General features: G+C 46.6%; 1 protein-coding gene across 6 annotated transcripts in view; it reads left to right on the forward strand.

The window, feature by feature from the left end:
• The window catches only part of LOC149434014 (uncharacterized), a 130,970-nt gene that overhangs the window by 58,381 nt on the left and 51,364 nt on the right, over nucleotides 1–21,225 (forward strand). For 3 of the 6 annotated variants that reach the window (XM_089664216.1, XM_089664221.1, XM_089664220.1), the window contains 2 exons: nucleotides 7,130–7,318; nucleotides 20,397–20,553. In XM_089664216.1, coding sequence (XP_089520342.1) covers nucleotides 7,130–7,318; nucleotides 20,397–20,553 — 346 coding nt within the window. The remainder of the gene's footprint in view (nucleotides 1–7,129; nucleotides 7,319–20,396; nucleotides 20,554–21,225) is intronic. The other 3 variants (XM_089664217.1, XM_089664219.1, XM_089664218.1) reach the window with 3 other exon arrangements.

Here is a 21,225-nt window from a genome sequence, read left to right on the forward strand (position 1 = left end):
TGGTTTGCAATGAATTCTGGATGAGACGCTGCTTTTATATCTGCTTAAAGTTTAGCTTTCCACTTTGATGCAAAAAGTAATAATAATAATTGCCGTTATTACTATTTTATTTTAATTATTTTAATTTAATTCAGTTTATAATTTAATTAAATATAAATGTAATGTAATATTTAATTTATAATTGAATGTATTATTTCATTTAAATGTAATTTAATTTTAATTTAATTTATAATTGAATTGAATTTTAATTTAATTTATGTTTAATTTAATATTTACTTTAACATGTGATTTCATTTATAATTATAATTTAATTTAATTTTAATTCAGTTTACATTTAATTTGTAATATAATTTAATTTAAATTTAATATTTCATTTAAATTTAATTAAATTTAGTTATCATTTTTATTTAATTTAAATTTAATTTAATTGTACATTTTTATTTAATTTAATATTTCATTTAAAATGCAATTTAATTGAATTTATATTTTTTATTTAATTTAATTACATTTAATTTAATATTTCATTTAAATTTTATTTCTAATTTAATTGAATTAAATTTAATATTTCATTTAAATTTAATTTAATTTCTATTTTTTATTTAATTTAATATTTCATTTAAAATGCAATTTAATTTAATTTCTATTTTTTATTTACTTTAATTACATTTAATTTATTATTTAATTTAAATTTATTTCTAATTAAATTGAATTTAAATTTAATATTTAATTTAAATTTAATTTAATTTAATTTATAATTTTAATTAAATCTACATTTAATTTAATTTAAATTTAACTTACAATTTAATTTAATTTTAATTATTATATTATAATTGAATTGAATTTTAATTTATAATTTAATTTAATTTATAATATTTCATTTCATTTATAATTGAATTTAATTGAATTTTAATTTATAATTTAATTTAATTTAATTATAATTTAATTTAATTTAATTTATAATATATCATTTCATTTATAATTGAATATAATTGAATTTTAATTTATAATTTGTTTGCATTTAATTTATAATTTAATTTAAATTTATAATATTTAATTTAATTTAATTTATTATTGAATTGAATTTTAATTTATAATTTGATTGCATTAAATTTATAATTTAATTTAAATTTATAATATTTAATTTCATTTAATTAAAACTGAATTGAATTTAAATGGTAATATTTAAATTAAATTAAATTTCATGTACAATTTTAATTTAATATTTAATTTAAAATTTAATTTAACTTTATTTAATTTATTATATTTTGTGAGATCATCCCCCAGGGCACAGGCTGCAGTAACTCACCTTCAATCCAGAGCTGCCAACCCCCCCCCCCCCATTCCTCTTCTCCACCGCTAGGTGTCCTCAGTCTTCCAGGTTGAAGGACACTCAGCATCGCTCAAACTGGAAGACTCGGGACTGCAAGCGCAGGGTGTCATGGTCCCGCCCCTGAGGAGTGCAGAGAGTGGAGTGTGCACATGAATCAGGAAATCGCAGAGCCGTGTCTTATAAAACGCGGAGTTGTCAGAAGTGACATTTCCCGGGAAAAATGGAACATTGGTATTGACCCCCCGACTGGACAGTTTCTTCTGTCTCCCCGGGGGAGAAGGGGTGCCGGCTGAACTACATGGATGTGCGTGGGACCTTGGCGGTGGTCGGGATTCGTGTTGATGAAATGGGGATCCTGTTTCGTGGATCACTGATGAGTGGTGATGCGGCCTTGTCGGGGGGCCCCCAGTCTGCTTGACCTCTGGAGGGCAAAGTTTCTGTACCCCCCCCAGTCTGATAGGGCCCGTGTGTGTGCCATGATGAGGAACACTTCAATTACAAATTTGTATCGGTGCTTTATAATGGGTTAACTGACGCGTTTCTTAGTTTGTTACCTCTTCTTCAGGGCCCTCGATGACAAATCAGTGGCTAGCACTTTGGCCTTGCACCGCTGGGGCCCTCAGTTCAAATCTTGGGACAAGTGTGTAGAGCTAATCATTCTCAGCTTCTTATAGCACGGCTCCCCCCCCCCCCGGGGGCCCCTGAAAACCTTCAAGGAACATAACTAAAAGCCTGGAGCCGGTGTAGATAATGATGACAAAAGAGCCGTAAAAAAAACTCCAACGCGTTTCATCCCTCCGGCCTTAACCCCTCGCCTACCAGGCACATCCACCCCCTTCCTGCCTATTAGGCACTGTCACCCCCTTCCTGCCTACCGGACACTTCTACCCCCTTCCTGCCTACCGGGCACTTCTACCCCCTTCCTGCCTACAGGACACTTCTACCCCCTTCCTGCCTACCGGACACTTCTACCCCCTTCCTGCCTACCGGGCACTTCTACCCCCTCCCTGCCTACAGGACACTTCTACCCCCTCCCTGCCTACAGGACACTTCTACCCCCTTCCTGCCTACAGGACACTTCTACCCCCTTCCTGCCTACCGGACACTTCTACCCCCTTCCTGCCTACCGGACACTTCTACCCCCTTCCTGCCTACCGGACACTTCTACCCCCTTCCTGCCTACCGGGCACTTCTACCCCCTCCCTGCCTACAGGGCACTTCTACCCCCTTCCTGCCTACAGGGCACTTCTACCCCCTTCCTGCCTACCGGGCACTTCTACCCCCTTCCTGCCCACCGGGCACTTCTACCCCCTTCCTGCCTACAGGGCACTTCTACCCCCTTCCTGCCTACAGGACACTTCTACCCCCTTCCTGCCTACCGGGCACTTCTACCCCCTTCCTGCCTACAGGACACTTCTACCCCCTTCCTGCCTACCGGGCACTTCTACCCCCTTCCTGCCTACCGGGCACTTCTACCCCCTTCCTACCTACCAGGCACTTCTACCCCCTTCCTGCCTACAGGGCACTTCTACCCCCTTCCTGCCTACCGGGCACTTCTACCCCCTTCCTGCCTACAGGGCACTTCTACCCCCTTCCTGCCTACCGAGCACTTCTACCCCCTTCCTGCCTACCGGGCACTTCTACCCCCTTCCTGCCCACCGGGCACTTCTACCCCCTTCCTGCCTTCCCGGGCACTTCTACCCCCTTCCTGCCCACCGGACACTTCTACCCCCTTCCTGCCTACAGGACACTTCTACCCCCTTCCTGCCTACAGGGCACTTCTACCTCCTTCCTGCCTACCGGGCACTTCTACCCCCTTCCTGCCTACAGGGCACTTCTACCTCCTTCCTGCCTACAGGGCACTTCTACCCCCTTCCTGCCTACAGGGCACTTCTACCCCTTCCTGCCCACCGGGCACTTCTACCCCCTTCCTGCCCACCGGGCACTTCTACCCCCTTCCTGCCTACAGGGCACTTCTAACCCCTTCCTGTCTACAGGGCACTTCTACCCCCTTCCTGCCTACCGGCCACTTCTACCCCCTTCCTGCCTACCGGGCACTTCTACCCCCTTCCTGCCTACAGGGCACTTCTACCCCCTTCCTGCCTACCGGCCACTTCTACCCCCTTCCTGCCTACCGGGCACTTCTACCCCCTTCCTGCCTACCGGCCACTTCTACCCCCTTCCTGCCTACCGGGCACTTCTACCCCCTTCCTGCCTACAGGACACTTCTACCCCCTTCCTGCCTACTGGACACTTCTACCCCCTTCCTGCCTATTAGGCACTGTCACCCCCTTCCTGCCTACCAGACACTTCTACCCCCTTCCTGCCTACAGGGCACTTCTACCCCCTTCCTGCCCACTGGGCACTTCTACCCCCTTCCTGCCTACCGGGCACTTCTACCCCCTTCCTGCCCACCGGACACTTCTACCCCCTTCCTGCCTACAGGGCACTTCTACCCCTTCCTGCCCAGGCCAGTTTTCAGCTTTCAGCTCTGTCGCACTTTGAATGACAATTGCGCGGTCATGCAACACTGCACCCAGATGAAATTTTTCTCATTTTTTTTCTCACAAATAGAGCTTTCTTTTGGTGGTCTGTACTCCCCGCTGGGGGTTTTATTTTTTGAGCTATAAACAAAAAAAGAGCAAATAATTGGAACAAAAAAAGTTTTTCTTTGTATCTATTGTAAAATTTTTCAAACAGGGAATTTTTCTCCTTCACTGATGTGCGTTGATGAGGCTGTACTGATAGGCAGCACTGATTAGCACAGATAGAAGACACTGATGGGCACGGATAGGCAGCACTGATTGGCACGGATAGGCAGCACTGATTGGCACGGATAGGCAGCACTGATTGACAGGGATAGGAGGCACTGATGGGCACGGATAGGCAGCATTGATTGGCACGGATAGGAGGCACTGATGGGCACGGATAGGCAGCACTGATTAGCACGGATAGGAGGCACTGATGGGCATGGATAGGCAGCACTGATTGGCACAGATAGGAGGCACTGATGGGCATGGATAGGAGGCACTGATGGGCACGGATAGGAGGCACTGATGGGCACGGATAGGAGACACTGATGGGCACCGATAGGCACCACTGATGGGCACTGATAGGCGGCACTGATGGGCATGGATAGGAGGCACTGATGGGCATGGATAGGCAGCACTGATGGGCAGGGATAGGAGGCACTGATGGGCATGGATAGGCAGCACTAATGGGCACGGATAGGAGGCACTGATGGGCACGGATAGGAGACACTGATGGGCACCGATAGGCACCACTGATGGGCACTGATAGGCGGCACTGATGGGCATGGATAGGAGGCACTGATGGGCATGGATAGGCAGCACTGATGGGCATGGATAGGAGGCACTGATGGGCATGGATAGGCAGCACTAATGGGCACGGATAGGAGGCACTGATGGGCACAGATAGGAGGCACGGATAGGCAGCACTGATGGGCATGGATAGGAGGCACTGATGGGCATGGATAGGCAGCACTGATGGGCACGGATAGGAGGCACTGATGGGCATGGATAGGCAGCACTGATGGGCACGGATAGGAGGCATGGATAGGCAGCACTGATGGGCACGGATAGGAGGCACTGATGGGCACGGATAGGCGGCACTGATGGGCACTGATAGGCAGCACTGATGGGCATAGACAGGCAGCACTGTTAGACAGCACTGATAGGCATGGATAGGAGGCACTGATAGACAGCACTGATAGGCAGCACTGATGGGCACTGATAGGCAGCACTGATGAGCTGGTACTGATGCTGCTGCACTGATAGGAGATACTGCTGGGCACAGGTGGGTGGCACTACTGAGTGGAACAGGTGGGTGGCACAGGTGGGTGGCACTGATGGGCACAGGTGAGTGGCACTGATGGAGGTGGGTGGCACTGATGGGCACAGGTGGGTGGCACTGATGGTTACAGGAGTGCAGCACTGCTGGGCACAGATGGGTGGCACTGCTGAGTGGAACAGGTGGGTGGCACTGCTGGGCACTGATTATCAGGGCAGTACTTCCTCACGCTGTGACAGCTTGAGGAAAGCGCAGCCGATAACCGGCAACTGTATTTACCGATGATTGCGTGTCATTGGACACGGCTGATCACGTGGTAAAAAGCTGCCATGATTGGCAGTTTATTGTAGCACATGATCAGCTGTGTCCGTAGGACACAGCAATCACTGGTGGGGCCAGGTACACGACGCTGGGGGCGCGCAGGGGGGCGTGTCCTGGGATGACGTCCATGGACGTTGTCCCAGGATTACACACCCGCACTGCAGCCATCCTTTGGTTGGGAACAAGTTAATTATGGGTCTTGAGGGACGAAACGCGTTGGGTTTTTTATGGCTCTTTGTCATCGTTATCAATAAAGAATGGCATGTTTTAGCTGATCTACACTGGAGCCGGGCTTTGCTTATGTCCATCAGTTCAAATCCTGGCCAGGAAATGCATGGAGTTTGTCTGCCCACCCCCCCATGCTTGCATTGGTTTCCCCTGAAGACATGCTGGTAACATTGGCCCTAGTATGTATGGATGGGGACCTCAGACTCTAGGCCCCCTGTGGGTAGGGACTGATTTTAGTCTACAGTGTATATAGAACGACATAAATTGCCAGCGCTGCATACGTAACGGTGATAAATGTCACGGAACCGCTCGGGAACTGTCTAGGGATTTATGTTATGGCAGATAACTGATATTGCTGAAAAATGTTCTTCCACGTGGGAGTAGTTCCGGGTATCTGCCAGAACCTAAATACTCGGACGCAGTCTTCCAGGTGACTCTCCGTCATACACATGAAGTATCACCTAGAACCCGGAGGAAGGGTTCCCGTCCCCTGAAACGTGTCGGCTCAAAGCATCAAAGACGACTCCATGGACTTCCCAACCTGACAATGTGATTGCATGGAACAATCTGGAACTCTATGTAATAATCTAGAACTTTATGTAACAATCAGGAACTTTATGTAACAATCTGAAACTTTATGTAACAATCAGGAACTCTATGTAACAATCTAGAACTTTATGTAACAATCTGGAACTCTATGTAACAATCTGGAACTCTATGTAATAATCTAGAACTCTACGTAGCAATCAGGAACTCTATGTGACAATCTGAAACTTTATGTAACAATCAGGAACTCTATATAACAATCTGGAACTTTATGAAACAATCTGGAACTTTATGAAACAATCAGGAACTTTATGTAACAATCTGGAACTCTATGTAACAATCTAGAACTTTTTTTTAACAATCTAGAACTTATGTAACAATCTGATACTTTATGTAACAATCTAGAACTTTATGTGACAATCTGGAACTCTATGTAACAATCTGGAACTTTATGAAACAATCAGGAACTCTATGTAACAATCTGGAACTTTATGAAACAATCAGGAACTTTATGTAACAATCGGGAACTCTATGTAACAATCTAGAACTCTATGTAACAATCTAGAACTTATGTAACAATCTGAAACTTTATGTAACAATCTGGAACTTTATGTAACAATCTAGAACTTTATGTAACAATCTAGAACTTTATGTAACAATCAGGAGCTCTAAGTAACAATCTAGAACTCTATGTAACAATCAGGAACTCTATGTAACAATCTGGAACTTGATGTAACAATCAGGAACTCTATGTAACAATCTAGAACTCTATGTAACAATCTAGAACTCTATGTAACAATCTGGAACTCTATGCAACAATCTAGAACTCTATGTAACAATCTGGAACTCTATGTAACAATCTGTGACAATGTATCTCCTCCCTCCCCCCCTCAGGTGTAACACTCAGGACTACATCTGGCACAAGGGTCTCCGCTGCGAGTCGATCATCACGGACTTCCAGGTGATGTGTGTGGCGGTCGGCACGGCCGCTCTGGTGGTTCTTCTCCTCTTCATGATGACCGTCTTCTTTGCCAAAAAACTCTACCTGCTCAAGACGGAGAACTACAAACTGCGCAAAAGGAAGTAAGTGGCCCCGACCTAGCACCCAGTCAGGGGCTCCGGAAACTGACATTTTCTTAACTATGGCAACGGTACTGGTGTGTAGATGGGAGTTCTGAGGATCCTAATTCCGGCCTAGTCCTGAAGTCTGCATAGAACCGGCAGTCCAATGGCAGGCATCCCCAGCAATGTCCTGAGGTGTGCTGCATTCATGGAGAGGTTTTTTATTAGAACACGGATGACCAGTGTTGGTGTCAGTGGGAGGAATAGTGCACCATCATTGGTGTCAGTGGGAGGAATAGTGCCCCATCATTGGTGTCAGTGGGAGGAATAATGCCCCATCATTGGTGTCAGTGGGAGGAATAATGCCCCATCATTGGTGTCAGTGGGAGGAATAGTGCCCCATCATTGGTGTCAGTGGGAGGAATAGTGCCCCATCATTGGTATCAGTGGGAGGAATAGTGCCCCATCATTGGTATCAGTGGGAGGAATAGTGCCTCATCATTGGTGTCAGTGGGAGGAATAGTGCCCCGTCATTGGTGTCAGTGGGAGGAATAGTGCCCCATCATTGGTGTCAGTGGGAGGAATAATGCCCCATCATTGGTGTCAGTGGGAGGAATAGTGCCCCATCATTGGTGTCAGTGGAGGAATAGTGCCCCATCATTGGTATCAGTGGGAGGAATAGTGCCCCATCATTGGTGTCAGTGGGAGGAATAATGCCCCATCATTGGTGTCAGTGGGAGGAATAGTGCCCCATCATGGGTGTCAGTGGGAGGAATAGTGCCCCATCATTGGTGTCAGTGGGAGGAATAGTGCCCCATCATTGGTGTCAGTGGGAGGAATAGTGCCCCATCATTGGTGTCAGTGGAGGAATAGTGTCCGATCATTGGTATCAGTGGGAGGAATAATGCCCCATCATTGGTGTCAGTGGGAGGAATAGTGCCCCATCATTGGTGTCAGTGGGAGGAATAGTGTCCCATCATTGGTGTCAATGGGAGGAATAGTGTCCCATCATTGGTGTCAGTGGGAGGAATAGTGCCCCATCATTGGTGTCAGTGGGAGGAATAGTGTCCCATCATTGGTGTCAGTGGGAGGAATAGTGCCCCATCATTGGTGTCAGTGGAAGGAATAGTGCCCCATCATTGGTGTCAGTGGGAGGAATAGTGCCCCATCATTGGTGTCAGTGGGAGGAATTGTGCCCCATCATTGGTGTCAGTGGGAGGAATAGTGTCCCATCATTGGTGTCAGTGGGAGGAATAGTGTCCCATCATTGGTGTCAGTGGGAGGAATAGTGTCCCATCATTGATATCAGTGGGAGGAATAGTGCCCCATCATTGGTGTCAGTGGGAGGAATAGTGTCCCATCATTGATATCAGTGGGAGGAATAGTGCCCCATCATTAGTATCAGTGGGAGGAATAGTGCCCCATCATTGGTGTCAGTGGGAGGAATAGTGCCCCATCATTGGTGTCAGTGGGAGGAATAGTGCCCCATCATTGGTGTCAGTGGGAGGAATAGTGCCCCATCATTGGTGTCAGTGGGAGGAATAGTGCCCCATCATTGGTGTCAGTGGGAGGAATTGTGCCCCATCATTGGTATCAGTGGGAGGAATAGAGCCCCATCATTGGTATCAGTGGGAGGAATAGTGCCCCATCATTGGTGTCAGTGGGAGGAATAGTGCCCCATCATTGATATCAGTGGGAGGAATAGTGCCCCATCATTGGTGTCAGTGGGAGGAATAGTGCCCCATCATTGGTCTCAGTGGGAGGAATAGTGCCCCATCATTGGTGTCAGTGGGAGGAATAGTGCCCCATCATTGGTCTCAGTGGGAGGAATAGTGCCCCATCATTGGTATCAGTGGGAGGAATAGTGCCTCATCATTGGTGTCAGTGGGAGGAATAGTGCCCCGTCATTGGTGTCAGTGGGAGAAATAGTGCCCCATCATTGGTGTCAGTGGGAGGAATAATGCCCCATCATTGGTGTCAGTGGGAGGAATAGTGCCCCATCATTGGTGTCAGTGGAGGAATAGTGCCCCATCATTGGTATCAGTGGGAGGAATAGTGCCCCATCATTGGTGTCAGTGGGAGGAATAATGCCCCATCATTGGTGTCAGTGGGAGGAATAGTGCCCCATCATGGGTGTCAGTGGGAGGAATAGTGCCCCATCATTGGTGTCAGTGGGAGGAATAGTGCCCCATCATTGGTGTCAGTGGGAGGAATAGTGCCCCATCATTGGTGTCAGTGGAGGAATAGTGTCCGATCATTGGTATCAGTGGGAGGAATAATGCCCCATCATTGGTGTCAGTGGGAGGAATAGTGCCCCATCATTGGTGTCAGTGGGAGGAATAGTGTCCCATCATTGGTGTCAGTGGGAGGAATAGTGTCCCATCATTGGTGTCAGTGGGAGGAATAGTGCCCCATCATTGGTGTCAGTGGGAGGAATAGTGTCCCATCATTGGTGTCAGTGGGAGGAATAGTGCCCCATCATTGGTGTCAGTGGGAGGAATAGTGCCCCATCATTGGTGTCAGTGGGAGGAATAATGCCCCATCATTGGTGTCAGTGGGAGGAATAATGCCCCATCATTGGTGTCAGTGGGAGGAATAGTGCCCCATCATTGGTGTCAGTGGGAGGAATAGTGCCCCATCATTGGTATCAGTGGGAGGAATAGTGCCCCATCATTGGTATCAGTGGGAGGAATAGTGCCTCATCATTGGTGTCAGTGGGAGGAATAGTGCCCCGTCATTGGTGTCAGTGGGAGGAATAGTGCCCCATCATTGGTGTCAGTGGGAGGAATAATGCCCCATCATTGGTGTCAGTGGGAGGAATAGTGCCCCATCATTGGTGTCAGTGGAGGAATAGTGCCCCATCATTGGTATCAGTGGGAGGAATAGTGCCCCATCATTGGTGTCAGTGGGAGGAATAATGCCCCATCATTGGTGTCAGTGGGAGGAATAGTGCCCCATCATGGGTGTCAGTGGGAGGAATAGTGCCCCATCATTGGTGTCAGTGGGAGGAATAGTGCCCCATCATTGGTGTCAGTGGGAGGAATAGTGCCCCATCATTGGTGTCAGTGGAGGAATAGTGTCCGATCATTGGTATCAGTGGGAGGAATAATGCCCCATCATTGGTGTCAGTGGGAGGAATAGTGCCCCATCATTGGTGTCAGTGGGAGGAATAGTGTCCCATCATTGGTGTCAATGGGAGGAATAGTGTCCCATCATTGGTGTCAGTGGGAGGAATAGTGCCCCATCATTGGTGTCAGTGGGAGGAATAGTGTCCCATCATTGGTGTCAGTGGGAGGAATAGTGCCCCATCATTGGTGTCAGTGGAAGGAATAGTGCCCCATCATTGGTGTCAGTGGGAGGAATAGTGCCCCATCATTGGTGTCAGTGGGAGGAATTGTGCCCCATCATTGGTGTCAGTGGGAGGAATAGTGTCCCATCATTGGTGTCAGTGGGAGGAATAGTGTCCCATCATTGGTGTCAGTGGGAGGAATAGTGTCCCATCATTGATATCAGTGGGAGGAATAGTGCCCCATCATTGGTGTCAGTGGGAGGAATAGTGTCCCATCATTGATATCAGTGGGAGGAATAGTGCCCCATCATTAGTATCAGTGGGAGGAATAGTGCCCCATCATTGGTGTCAGTGGGAGGAATAGTGCCCCATCATTGGTGTCAGTGGGAGGAATAGTGCCCCATCATTGGTGTCAGTGGGAGGAATAGTGCCCCATCATTGGTGTCAGTGGGAGGAATAGTGCCCCATCATTGGTGTCAGTGGGAGGAATTGTGCCCCATCATTGGTATCAGTGGGAGGAATAGAGCCCCATCATTGGTATCAGTGGGAGGAATAGTGCCCCATCATTGGTGTCAGTGGGAGGAATAGTGCCCCATCATTGATATCAGTGGGAGGAATAGTGCCCCATCATTGGTGTCAGTGGGAGGAATAGTGCCCCATCATTGGTCTCAGTGGGAGGAATAGTGCCCCATCATTGGTGTCAGTGGGAGGAATAGTGCCCCATCATTGGTCTCAGTGGGAGGAATAGTGCCCCATCATTGGTATCAGTGGGAGGAATAGTGCCTCATCATTGGTGTCAGTGGGAGGAATAGTGCCCCGTCATTGGTGTCAGTGGGAGAAATAGTGCCCCATCATTGGTGTCAGTGGGAGGAATAATGCCCCATCATTGGTGTCAGTGGGAGGAATAGTGCCCCATCATTGGTGTCAGTGGAGGAATAGTGCCCCATCATTGGTATCAGTGGGAGGAATAGTGCCCCATCATTGGTGTCAGTGGGAGGAATAATGCCCCATCATTGGTGTCAGTGGGAGGAATAGTGCCCCATCATGGGTGTCAGTGGGAGGAATAGTGCCCCATCATTGGTGTCAGTGGGAGGAATAGTGCCCCATCATTGGTGTCAGTGGGAGGAATAGTGCCCCATCATTGGTGTCAGTGGAGGAATAGTGTCCGATCATTGGTATCAGTGGGAGGAATAATGCCCCATCATTGGTGTCAGTGGGAGGAATAGTGCCCCATCATTGGTGTCAGTGGGAGGAATAGTGTCCCATCATTGGTGTCAGTGGGAGGAATAGTGTCCCATCATTGGTGTCAGTGGGAGGAATAGTGCCCCATCATTGGTGTCAGTGGGAGGAATAGTGTCCCATCATTGGTGTCAGTGGGAGGAATAGTGCCCCATCATTGGTGTCAGTGGGAGGAATTGTGCCCCATCATTGGTGTCAGTGGGAGGAATAGTGTCCCATCATTGGTGTCAGTGGGAGGAATAGTGTCCCATCATTGGTGTCAGTGGGAGGAATAGTGTCCCATCATTGATATCAGTGGGAGGAATAGTGCCCCATCATTGGTGTCAGTGGGAGGAATAGTGCCCCATCATTGGTGTCAGTGGGAGGAATAGTGCCCCATCATTGGTGTCAGTGGGAGGAATAGTGCCCCATCATTGGTGTCAGTGGGAGGAATAGTGCCCCATCATTGGTGTCAGTGGGAGGAATAGTGCCCCATCATTGGTGTCAGTGGGAGGAATAGTGCCCCATCATTGGTGTCAGTGGGAGGAATTGTGCCCCATCATTGGTATCAGTGGGAGGAATAGAGCCCCATCATTGGTATCAGTGGGAGGAATAGTGCCCCATCATTGGTGTCAGTGGGAGGAATAGTGCCCCATCATTGGTCTCAGTGGGAGGAATAGTGCCCCATCATTGGTGTCAGTGGGAGGAATAGTGCCCCATCATTGGTGTCAGTGGGGGGAATAGTGCCCCATCATTGGTGTCAGTGGGAGGAATAGTGCCCCATCATTGGTGTCAGTGAGAGGAATAGTGCCCCATCATTGGTGTCAGTGGGAGGAATAGTGCCCCATCATTGGTGTCAGTGGGAGGAATAGTGCCCTATCATTGGTGTCAGTGGGAGGAATAGTGCCCCATCATTGATATCAGTGGGAGGAATAGTGCCCCATCATTGGTGTCAGTGGGGGGAATAGGGCCCCATCATTGGTGTCAGTGGGAGGAATAGTGCCCCATCATTGGTGTCAGTGGGGGGAATAGTGCCCCATCATTGGTGTCAGTGGGAGGAATAGTGCCCCATCATTGATATTAGTGGGAGGAATAGTGCCCCATCATTGGTGTCAGTGGGGGGAATAGGGCCCCATCATTGGTGTCAGTGGAAGGAATAGTGCCCCATCATTGGTATCAGTGGGAGGAATAGTGCCCCATCATTGGTATCAGTGGGAGGAATAGTGCCCCATCATTGGTGTCAGTGGGAGGAATAGTGCCCCATCATTGGTGTCAGTGGGAGGAATAGTGTCCCATCATTGGTGTCAGTGGGAGGAATAGTGCCCCATCATTGATATCAGTGGGAGGAATAGTGCCCCATCATTGGTGTCAGTGGGAGGAATAGCGCCCCATCATTGGTGTCAGTGGGAGGAATAGTGCCCCATCATTGGTGTCAGTGGGAGGAATAGCGCCCCATCATTGGTGTCAGTGGGAGGAATAGTGCCCCATCATTGGTGTCAGTGGGAGGAATAGCGCCCCATCATTGATATCAGTGGGAGGAATAGTGCCCCATCATTGGTGTCAATGGGAGGAATAGCGCCCCATCATTGGTATCAGTGGGAGGAATAGTGCCCCATCATTGGTGTCAGTGGGAGGAATAGTGCCCTATCATTGGTGTCAGTGGGAGGAATAGTGCCCCATCATTGATATCAGTGGGAGGAATAGTGCCCCATCATTGGTGTCAGTGGGGGGAATAGGGCCCCATCATTGGTGTCAGTGGGAGGAATAGTGCCCCATCATTGGTGTCAGTGGGGGGAATAGTGCCCCATCATTGGTGTCAGTGGGAGGAATAGTGCCCCATCATTGATATCAGTGGGAGGAATAGTGCCCCATCATTGGTGTCAGTGGGGGGAATAGGGCCCCATCATTGGTGTCAGTGGAAGGAATAGTGCCCCAAGTAGAACTCAAAACAAAACTTATTTTCCATTGTGGACGGAGTAGGAGGGATATAACAACTGTCAGATTTTTTTCTTGCCATTGGTGTCCCATTGGGGAGAATTCTCCTTCATTTCCTGTCCCATAGCCAGACAGGAAGTGAGAGGAAATCCCAGGGTGTTACCAGAACTAGCGTTCCAATTGGAAGATTTCCTCTCTATTCCTGTTCTGGTGACAACCCAAAATTTGGGATTTTCTTTTCACTTCTGGTGAGAATGGTCAACTAAATAGAGGGGGGGGAGCAATAAAAACCTGAGCGGTATACTGGCAGCCCGTACTTCTCAACCTTTCTCCAGTGGTGGCACCTTTTAAAAGTATCTAAAATCTGCACCCCCCCCCCTTCACATCAGAGGTCCCCCTTCACAACAGAGGTCCCCCTTCACATTAGAGGTCCTCCATCACCTCTCCCCCCACATATCCGAAGTTGCTTGATTCATATCAGAGGTCTCCCCATCACATCAGAGGTCCCCCATCACATCAGAGGTCCCCCATCACACCAGAGGTCCCCCATCACATCAGAGATCCCCCATCACATCAGAGGTTCTCCCATCACATCAGAGGTCCCCCATCACATCAGAGGTCCCCCATCACACCAGAGGTCCCCCATCACATCAGAGATCCCCCATCACATCAGAGGTTCTCCATCACCTCTCCCCCCACATATCCGAAGTTGCTTGATTCATATCAGAGGTTCTCCCATCACACCAGAGGTCCCCCATCACATCAGAGATCCCCCATCACATCAGAGGTTCCCCATCACATCAGAGGTCCCCCATCACATCAGAGGTCCCCCCATCACATCAGAGATCCCCCATCACATCCGAGGTTCCCCATCACATCAGAGGTTCTCCCATCACATCAGAGGTCCCCCATCACATCAGAGGTCCCCCCATCACATCAGAGATCCCCCATCACATCAGAGGTTCTCCCATCACATCCGAGGTCCCCTTCACACCAGAGGTCCTCCATCACATCATATGTCCCTCTTAACATCAGTGGTCCCCCTTAACACCAGAAGTTCCCCCTTCACACCAGAGGTCCTCCATCACATCAGAGGCCCCCCCTATCAGAGGTCACAAAGCATTTCAGAGGTCTCCCCATCATCATATCAGAGGCCCCCATCACATCAGAGGCCTCCCCCCCATCAGAAGTCCTTATCACATCAGAGGTCTCCCCATCATCACATCAGTGCTTGTCCATCACATTAAAGGTCTCCCTTCATCGCATCACATGTTCCCACATCATCACATTAGAGCCCCCCCCCCCATCCCCTCATCATCCCGTCAGAAGTCCCCAACCACATCAGAGGTCCCCCCAGCATCACATCAGAGGTCCCCCCAGCATCACATCAGAGGGCCACCCCATCATCTCATTAGAGGTCCGCATCACAGCAGAGGTCCCCCCATCCTCATGTCAGAGGTCTCCCTGCACACCAGTCATGTCCCCCTTCATGTCAGAGATTCCCCCTTCACACCAGAGGTCCTGCACCACATCAGAGATTCCCCCTTCACACCAGAGGTCCTGCACCACATCAGAGGTCCCCCTTCACATCAGTGGTACCCCATCATCACATCAGAGGTCCCCCTACACTTTAGTGACCCCTCTTCATATCAGAGGTCCCCTTACACATCAAAGGTCTCCCATCCTCTCAGAGGTCTCTCTATCACATTAGAGGTCCCCCCTTCACATCAGAGGTCCCCATCACATCAGAGTCCGCCCTCCTCATTAGAGCCCCCCTTTACATCACATTCAAATCTTATTGGCCAATAAGGGCATTTGTGAGGTGTTTTTGGCGCATTTGCGGTACATTTATGTTTGGGGAGCGGTAAAGCCAGCGGAACGCTACATGTCATATAAATTTTGGCGCAGTGCACCATGAAGCGATAGATGTGACCGCGACCTAAGTAAATAAACGCGGCTGCTTTTGACACTCATGTAAAAAATCTGGTGTGAATGTGCCCCAAATAATACACAGATAGATGTGACCGCGACCTAAATAAAAACGCGTCTGCTTTTGGCGCTAATATACAAAATCTGGTGTGAATGAGCCCCAAATAATACACAGATAAATGTTACCGCGACCTAAATAAAAACGCATCTGCTTTTGACGCTAATTAAAAAAAATTTGGTGTGAATGAGCCCCAAATAATACACTGATAGATGTGAACTAAATAAAAACACGGCTGCTTTTGGCGCTAATGTAAAAAATCTGGTGTGAATGAGCCCCAAATAATACACAGATAAATGTTACCGCGACCTAAATAAAAACGCGTCTGCTGTTGACGCTAATTTAAAAAAATCTGGTGTGAATGAGCCCCAAATAATACACGGATACATGTGACCGCGACCTAAATAAAAACATGGCTGCTTTTGGTGTAATATACAAAATCTGGTGTGAATGAGCCCCAAATAATAAATGGATATATGTGACCGCGACCTAAATAAAAACGTGGCTGCTTTTGGCGGTAATGTAAAAAATATGGTGTGAATGAGCCCCAAATAATATACAGATTTTAACCGTGACCTAAATAAAAACACAGCTGCTTTTGGCGCTAATGTAAAAAATCGAATGAGCCCCAAATAACACATGGATAGATGTGACTGCGACCTATATAAAAACACGTCTGCTTTTGGCGCTAATTTAACAAATCTGGTGTGAATGAGCCCCAAATAATACATGGATAGATGTGACCGCGGCCTAAATAAAAACGCAGCAGCTTTTGACGCTAATGTAAAAATCTGGTGTGAATGAGCCCCAAATAATACACGGATACATGTGAACGCAATCTAAATAAAAACGCGTCTGCTTTTGATGCTAATGTAATAATCTGGTGTGAATGAGCCCCACATAATATACGGATAGATGTGACCGCGATCTAAATAACAAATGTGGCTTCTTTTGACGCTTATGTAAAAATCTGGTGTGAATGAGCCCCAAATAATGTTTCTGGATTTTTTTGTCGGTCCCCCTCGCTGGGTAATAAAATTCGTCCACGGGCGCCTCTGACGCTCTCATTGGGTCATTTCTTCCACCTACATTGGGAGCCGTTTGGCCGCCGTCATTCCTCCATTGTTAGTGGATGGAGAGGAAGTCGATCCTGGATAGAATGTGGCCCCTCGGCCCGGAGCCAGAGGGGGAGGAAAGTTTTTGATTTCTTTTTTTTTGTACTTTGTTGGTATAAAGCACCCCCCCCCACTCCTGGCGGGAAGGGACAAAGCTCCATCTGTTGGGCCCCCCCCCCAGGATTTAGTCCGGAGTGCCCCCCGCTGTGCAGCAGCTGCTCTATAATGAGATCTGAAAAGACAGGGATGAGGAGAGGGGGTGTGGGGGCGCCTATTGTGACCGATCCGCCAGGCAGAGGTATGTATTGTGCCTTTGGGGGGGGTTAGCATTTCTTAACACAAGGGTCCCACAATGTATATGAGGGAGGGGGGGTCTCTGGCGACTATGTGACCTGTGGGGACCTGCCACAAATTTGGGGTGGGGGGGAGCTACCCAAAAAAAGAGGCAGCTGTCTATAGACCTCACATGACCTAGGAGCTATACTGACCACTGATTAGGGGAAAGGGGCCCCTGGATTGGGTTTATGGGGGTATATGGCGTTCCCCCCCCCCCCCCACAAGCAGCTTCATGAAAAATGAATGCCATCACAAGGCCAGAAACACAGGAAATCTTTAAAAAGCCCAAATCCAGATTGATGATACAAAAGTAACAACATAATAAAAAAATAACAATAAATGTAACAATTAGCATAAAAAATTACAATAAACGTAACAATTAGCATTAAAAAAAATAACAATAAAAGTAACAATTAGCATAAAAAATTACAATAAACGTAACAATTAGCATACAAAATAATAATAAAAGTAACAATAAACATAGCAATTAGCATATTAAAAAATAACAATAAAAGTAACAATTAGCATAAAAAAATACCAATAAAAGTAAAAATTTGCATTAAAAAATCCAAGAAAAGTAACAATTAGCATAAAAAATGACAATAAAAGTAACAATTAGCATAAAAAATAATAATAAACGTAACAATTAGCATAAAAAAATAACAAAAAAACAACAAGTGGCATAATAAAAAAAATAACAATAAACGTAAAAATTAGCATAATAAAAATAACAATAAACATAAAAATTTGCATAATAAAAATACCAATAAAAGTAAAAATTAGCATAAAAAAAAAACGTAACAATTAGCATAAAAAAAAAAAAAAAACTGGCATAATAAAAAATAAAAAATTATAATAAAAGTAACAATTGGCATAATAAAAATAACAATAAACATAGCAATTAGCATATTAAAAAATAACAATAAAAGTAACAATTAGCATTAAAAAAATCCAATAAAAGTAACAATTAGCATAAAAAATGACAATAAAAGTAACAATTAGCATAAAAAATAATAATAAACGTAACAATTAGCATAAAAAAATAACAAAAAAACAACAAGTGGCATAATAAAAAAAATAACAATAAACGTAAAAATTAGCATAATAAAAATAACAATAAACATAAAAATTTGCATAATAAAAATACCAATAAAAGTAAAAATTAGCATAAAAAAAAACGTAACAATTAGCATAAAAAAATTAAAAAAAACTGGCATAATAAAAAATAAAAAATTATAATAAAAGTAACAATTGGCATAATAAAAATAACAATAAACATAGCAATTAGCATATTAAAAAATAACAATAAAAGTAACAATTAGCATTAAAAAAATCCAATAAAAGTAACAAGAATCATAAAAAAACAACAATAAAAGTAACAATTAGCATAATAAAAATACCAATAAAAGTAAAAATTAGCATTAAAAAATCCAAGAAAAGTAACAATTAGCATAAAAAAATAAACGTAACAATTAGCATAAAAAACTAAAACAAAATGGCATAATAAAAAAAAAAAACAATAAAAGTAACAATTAGCATAAAAAAATGAAAAGTAACAATTAGCATAATAAGTAATCAGGGTTTTTATGTCTGTCCCTGGTGGGAAGATTCCCCCACTCTCTATTTGGTGACCCCGGGCAAATCCATGATAATACAGTTGGGAACGGGAACAGAAGGAAAATCTCACAACGGGGACACCTGTACCAGTTACAACTAAGAAGGGATTTCCTCTCACTTCCTGTTGTGTCTCCTGGACAGGAAGTAAAGCGCCCCCAATGGGATACAAGCTTTTTAACTGTTTCTTTTTAACTGCATCCAAAAACCCCCCCAAAAGTTTGGAGTTTAGCACAATTTTAAGGTGACGTTTAATGTGCTTAGATTTTGCCTTCCCTGGCTCCTCCCCCCTCATGAATATTTAAAAAAATCCTTCCTGTTTGCATTACAGACTTTATTTTAGGCCCAGTGACATCATCACTGGGTCTCTGGGCTTCTCTATTCATGTTGGCAGAGCATGGCTGGTGGGAGGGGCCAGCAGGGTGCACTCGGTACTCCTCTGAAGACCCCTCAGTTGGGATGCAAGCAGTGGGCTGGCTCCTGGGAGGAGTTATGCAAATATCAAAATGCCTTGATGGGTGCTGGAGTGGGTGTTCCTCCTGGGTACGCTTCAGTTGTATAGGTAACACCCACAGGGGAGGCTGAGCCTTAATGACTGAAAGAATTGATATCTAGTGAATAAAAGGGGCGGGGCCAAAGACAGTCAGCCTGGGGAGAAAAGTGCTAGATAATGCTGGATGTCTTCCAGCCAGGAAATGATTAGGAGGCTCTGCGTGACCTGCTGCAGCTTCTAATGCACATTGTGAGAAGCTCGCAATGTGCGGTGACATCAGAGGAAGACATTTCAGTCCAGGAGAGGAGCCGTTACACCTGTGCAAGACTGAAGGGGAGGAGCCAGTACACCTGTGCAAGACTAGAGGGGAGGAGCCAGTACACCTGTGCAAGACTGAAGGGGAGGAGCCGGTACACCTGTGCAAGACTGGAGGGGAGGAGCCTCTACACCTGTGCAAGACTGGAGGGGAGGAGCCGGTACACCTGTCCAATACTGGAGGGGAGGAGCCGGTACACCTGTGCAAGACTGAAGGGGAGGAGCTGTTACGCCTGTGCAAGACTGAAGGGGAGGAGCCGGTACACCTGTGCAATACTGGAGGGGAGGAGCCGATACACCTGTGCAAGACTGAAGGGGAGGAGCCGGTACACCTGTGCAAGACTGGAGGGGAGGCCGGGGGAGAATTTCAATATATTTTTAAATGCCCTGTAGAGCATCACTCTGGGAGTGGGAGGGGAATAAATAGGAGCCAGTCAGAGTTGCCGGTAAGGAGACAGAAGGAGGGCCCAAGAGGTGACCACATTGGTCTGTTGCAGCTCCTTCACTGTCCATTCTTAGGCTAGGGGGCGGGGCTGTGACCAGGCTGTGTTGCTTAACTGCAATAGTAAAAAGTTAGGTCACCGATCCAGCTGACCTGTCTGTGTAAATCTGAGGACTGGATGGACAGTGTATGTGTGTGCGGTGCCTATCGATACGGTGCAAGGACAGGTGAGAGGTTTGAGCCCCGCCCTGGTATTTATTGATAGGGGTGGGGGGTGGGGTTCCTGATAATAATGATATCAGAGTGAACAGGAGGTATGGCGGAGCAGTCATGGTTGTCTTTCTCTCTCTCTCAGCAGGTACCGGACTCCGTCGGAGCTTCACAATGATAATTTCTCTCTGTCCACCATTGCGGAAGGCTCCCACCCAAATGTAAGGAAACTATGCGACACTCCATGTAACCTCTCCCCCCATGCCCGTGCATTGGCTTACTATGATAACGTTATCTGTCAGGTAACTGGTCTGTTTATGTCTTCCCTTCTGCATGCCTCCCCCCCCCATCCCCCCCACTGTGCGGGGGCGGGTCCAGAGCGCCAACTGCACGCCCCTGCCTACAAACCGCCTCCCTCTGCATGAGACTTCAAGGGGATGTCCACTTATTGGATGAGAGTGGAGGGCCCCTTTATAGAAGAGTAGAAGGACTAACTCTGCTAATAATGATCTGCCTGTGAGTGAGCGCCCGAGCTGCATGAGGCCCAACTTCTGACTGCTGATTTCATGCCCCTCCTCTAACTCCTCCCCTCCCTGTAACTCCTCCCCTTCCTGTAACCAATCCTTTCTCTGTAACTTCTCCACTCCAACTGTTCTCACACACCACCCTCTAACTCCTCCCCTCCAGATGTTCTCAAACTCCTCCCTCTAATGCCAATCCTCCCTGTAACACCTCCCCTTCATGTAACTCCTCCCCTCCAGCTGATCTCATACTCCTCCCTCTAACTCCTCCCTTCCAGCTGTTCTCATACTCCTCCTTCTAACTCCTCCCATCCAGCTGTTCTCATACTCCTCCCTCTAACTCCTCCCATCCAGCTGTTCTCATACTCCTCCACTCCCTGTAATTCCTCCCCTCCAGCTGTTCTCATACTCCTCCCTCTAACTCCTCCCATCCAGCTGTTATCATACTCCTCC

This window comes from Staurois parvus, unplaced genomic scaffold (assembly GCF_062004578.1).
Source record: "Staurois parvus isolate SC_StPar_1 unplaced genomic scaffold, SC_StPar_1.0 ptg001859l, whole genome shotgun sequence".
NCBI classification, from domain to species: domain Eukaryota; kingdom Metazoa; phylum Chordata; class Amphibia; order Anura; family Ranidae; genus Staurois; species Staurois parvus.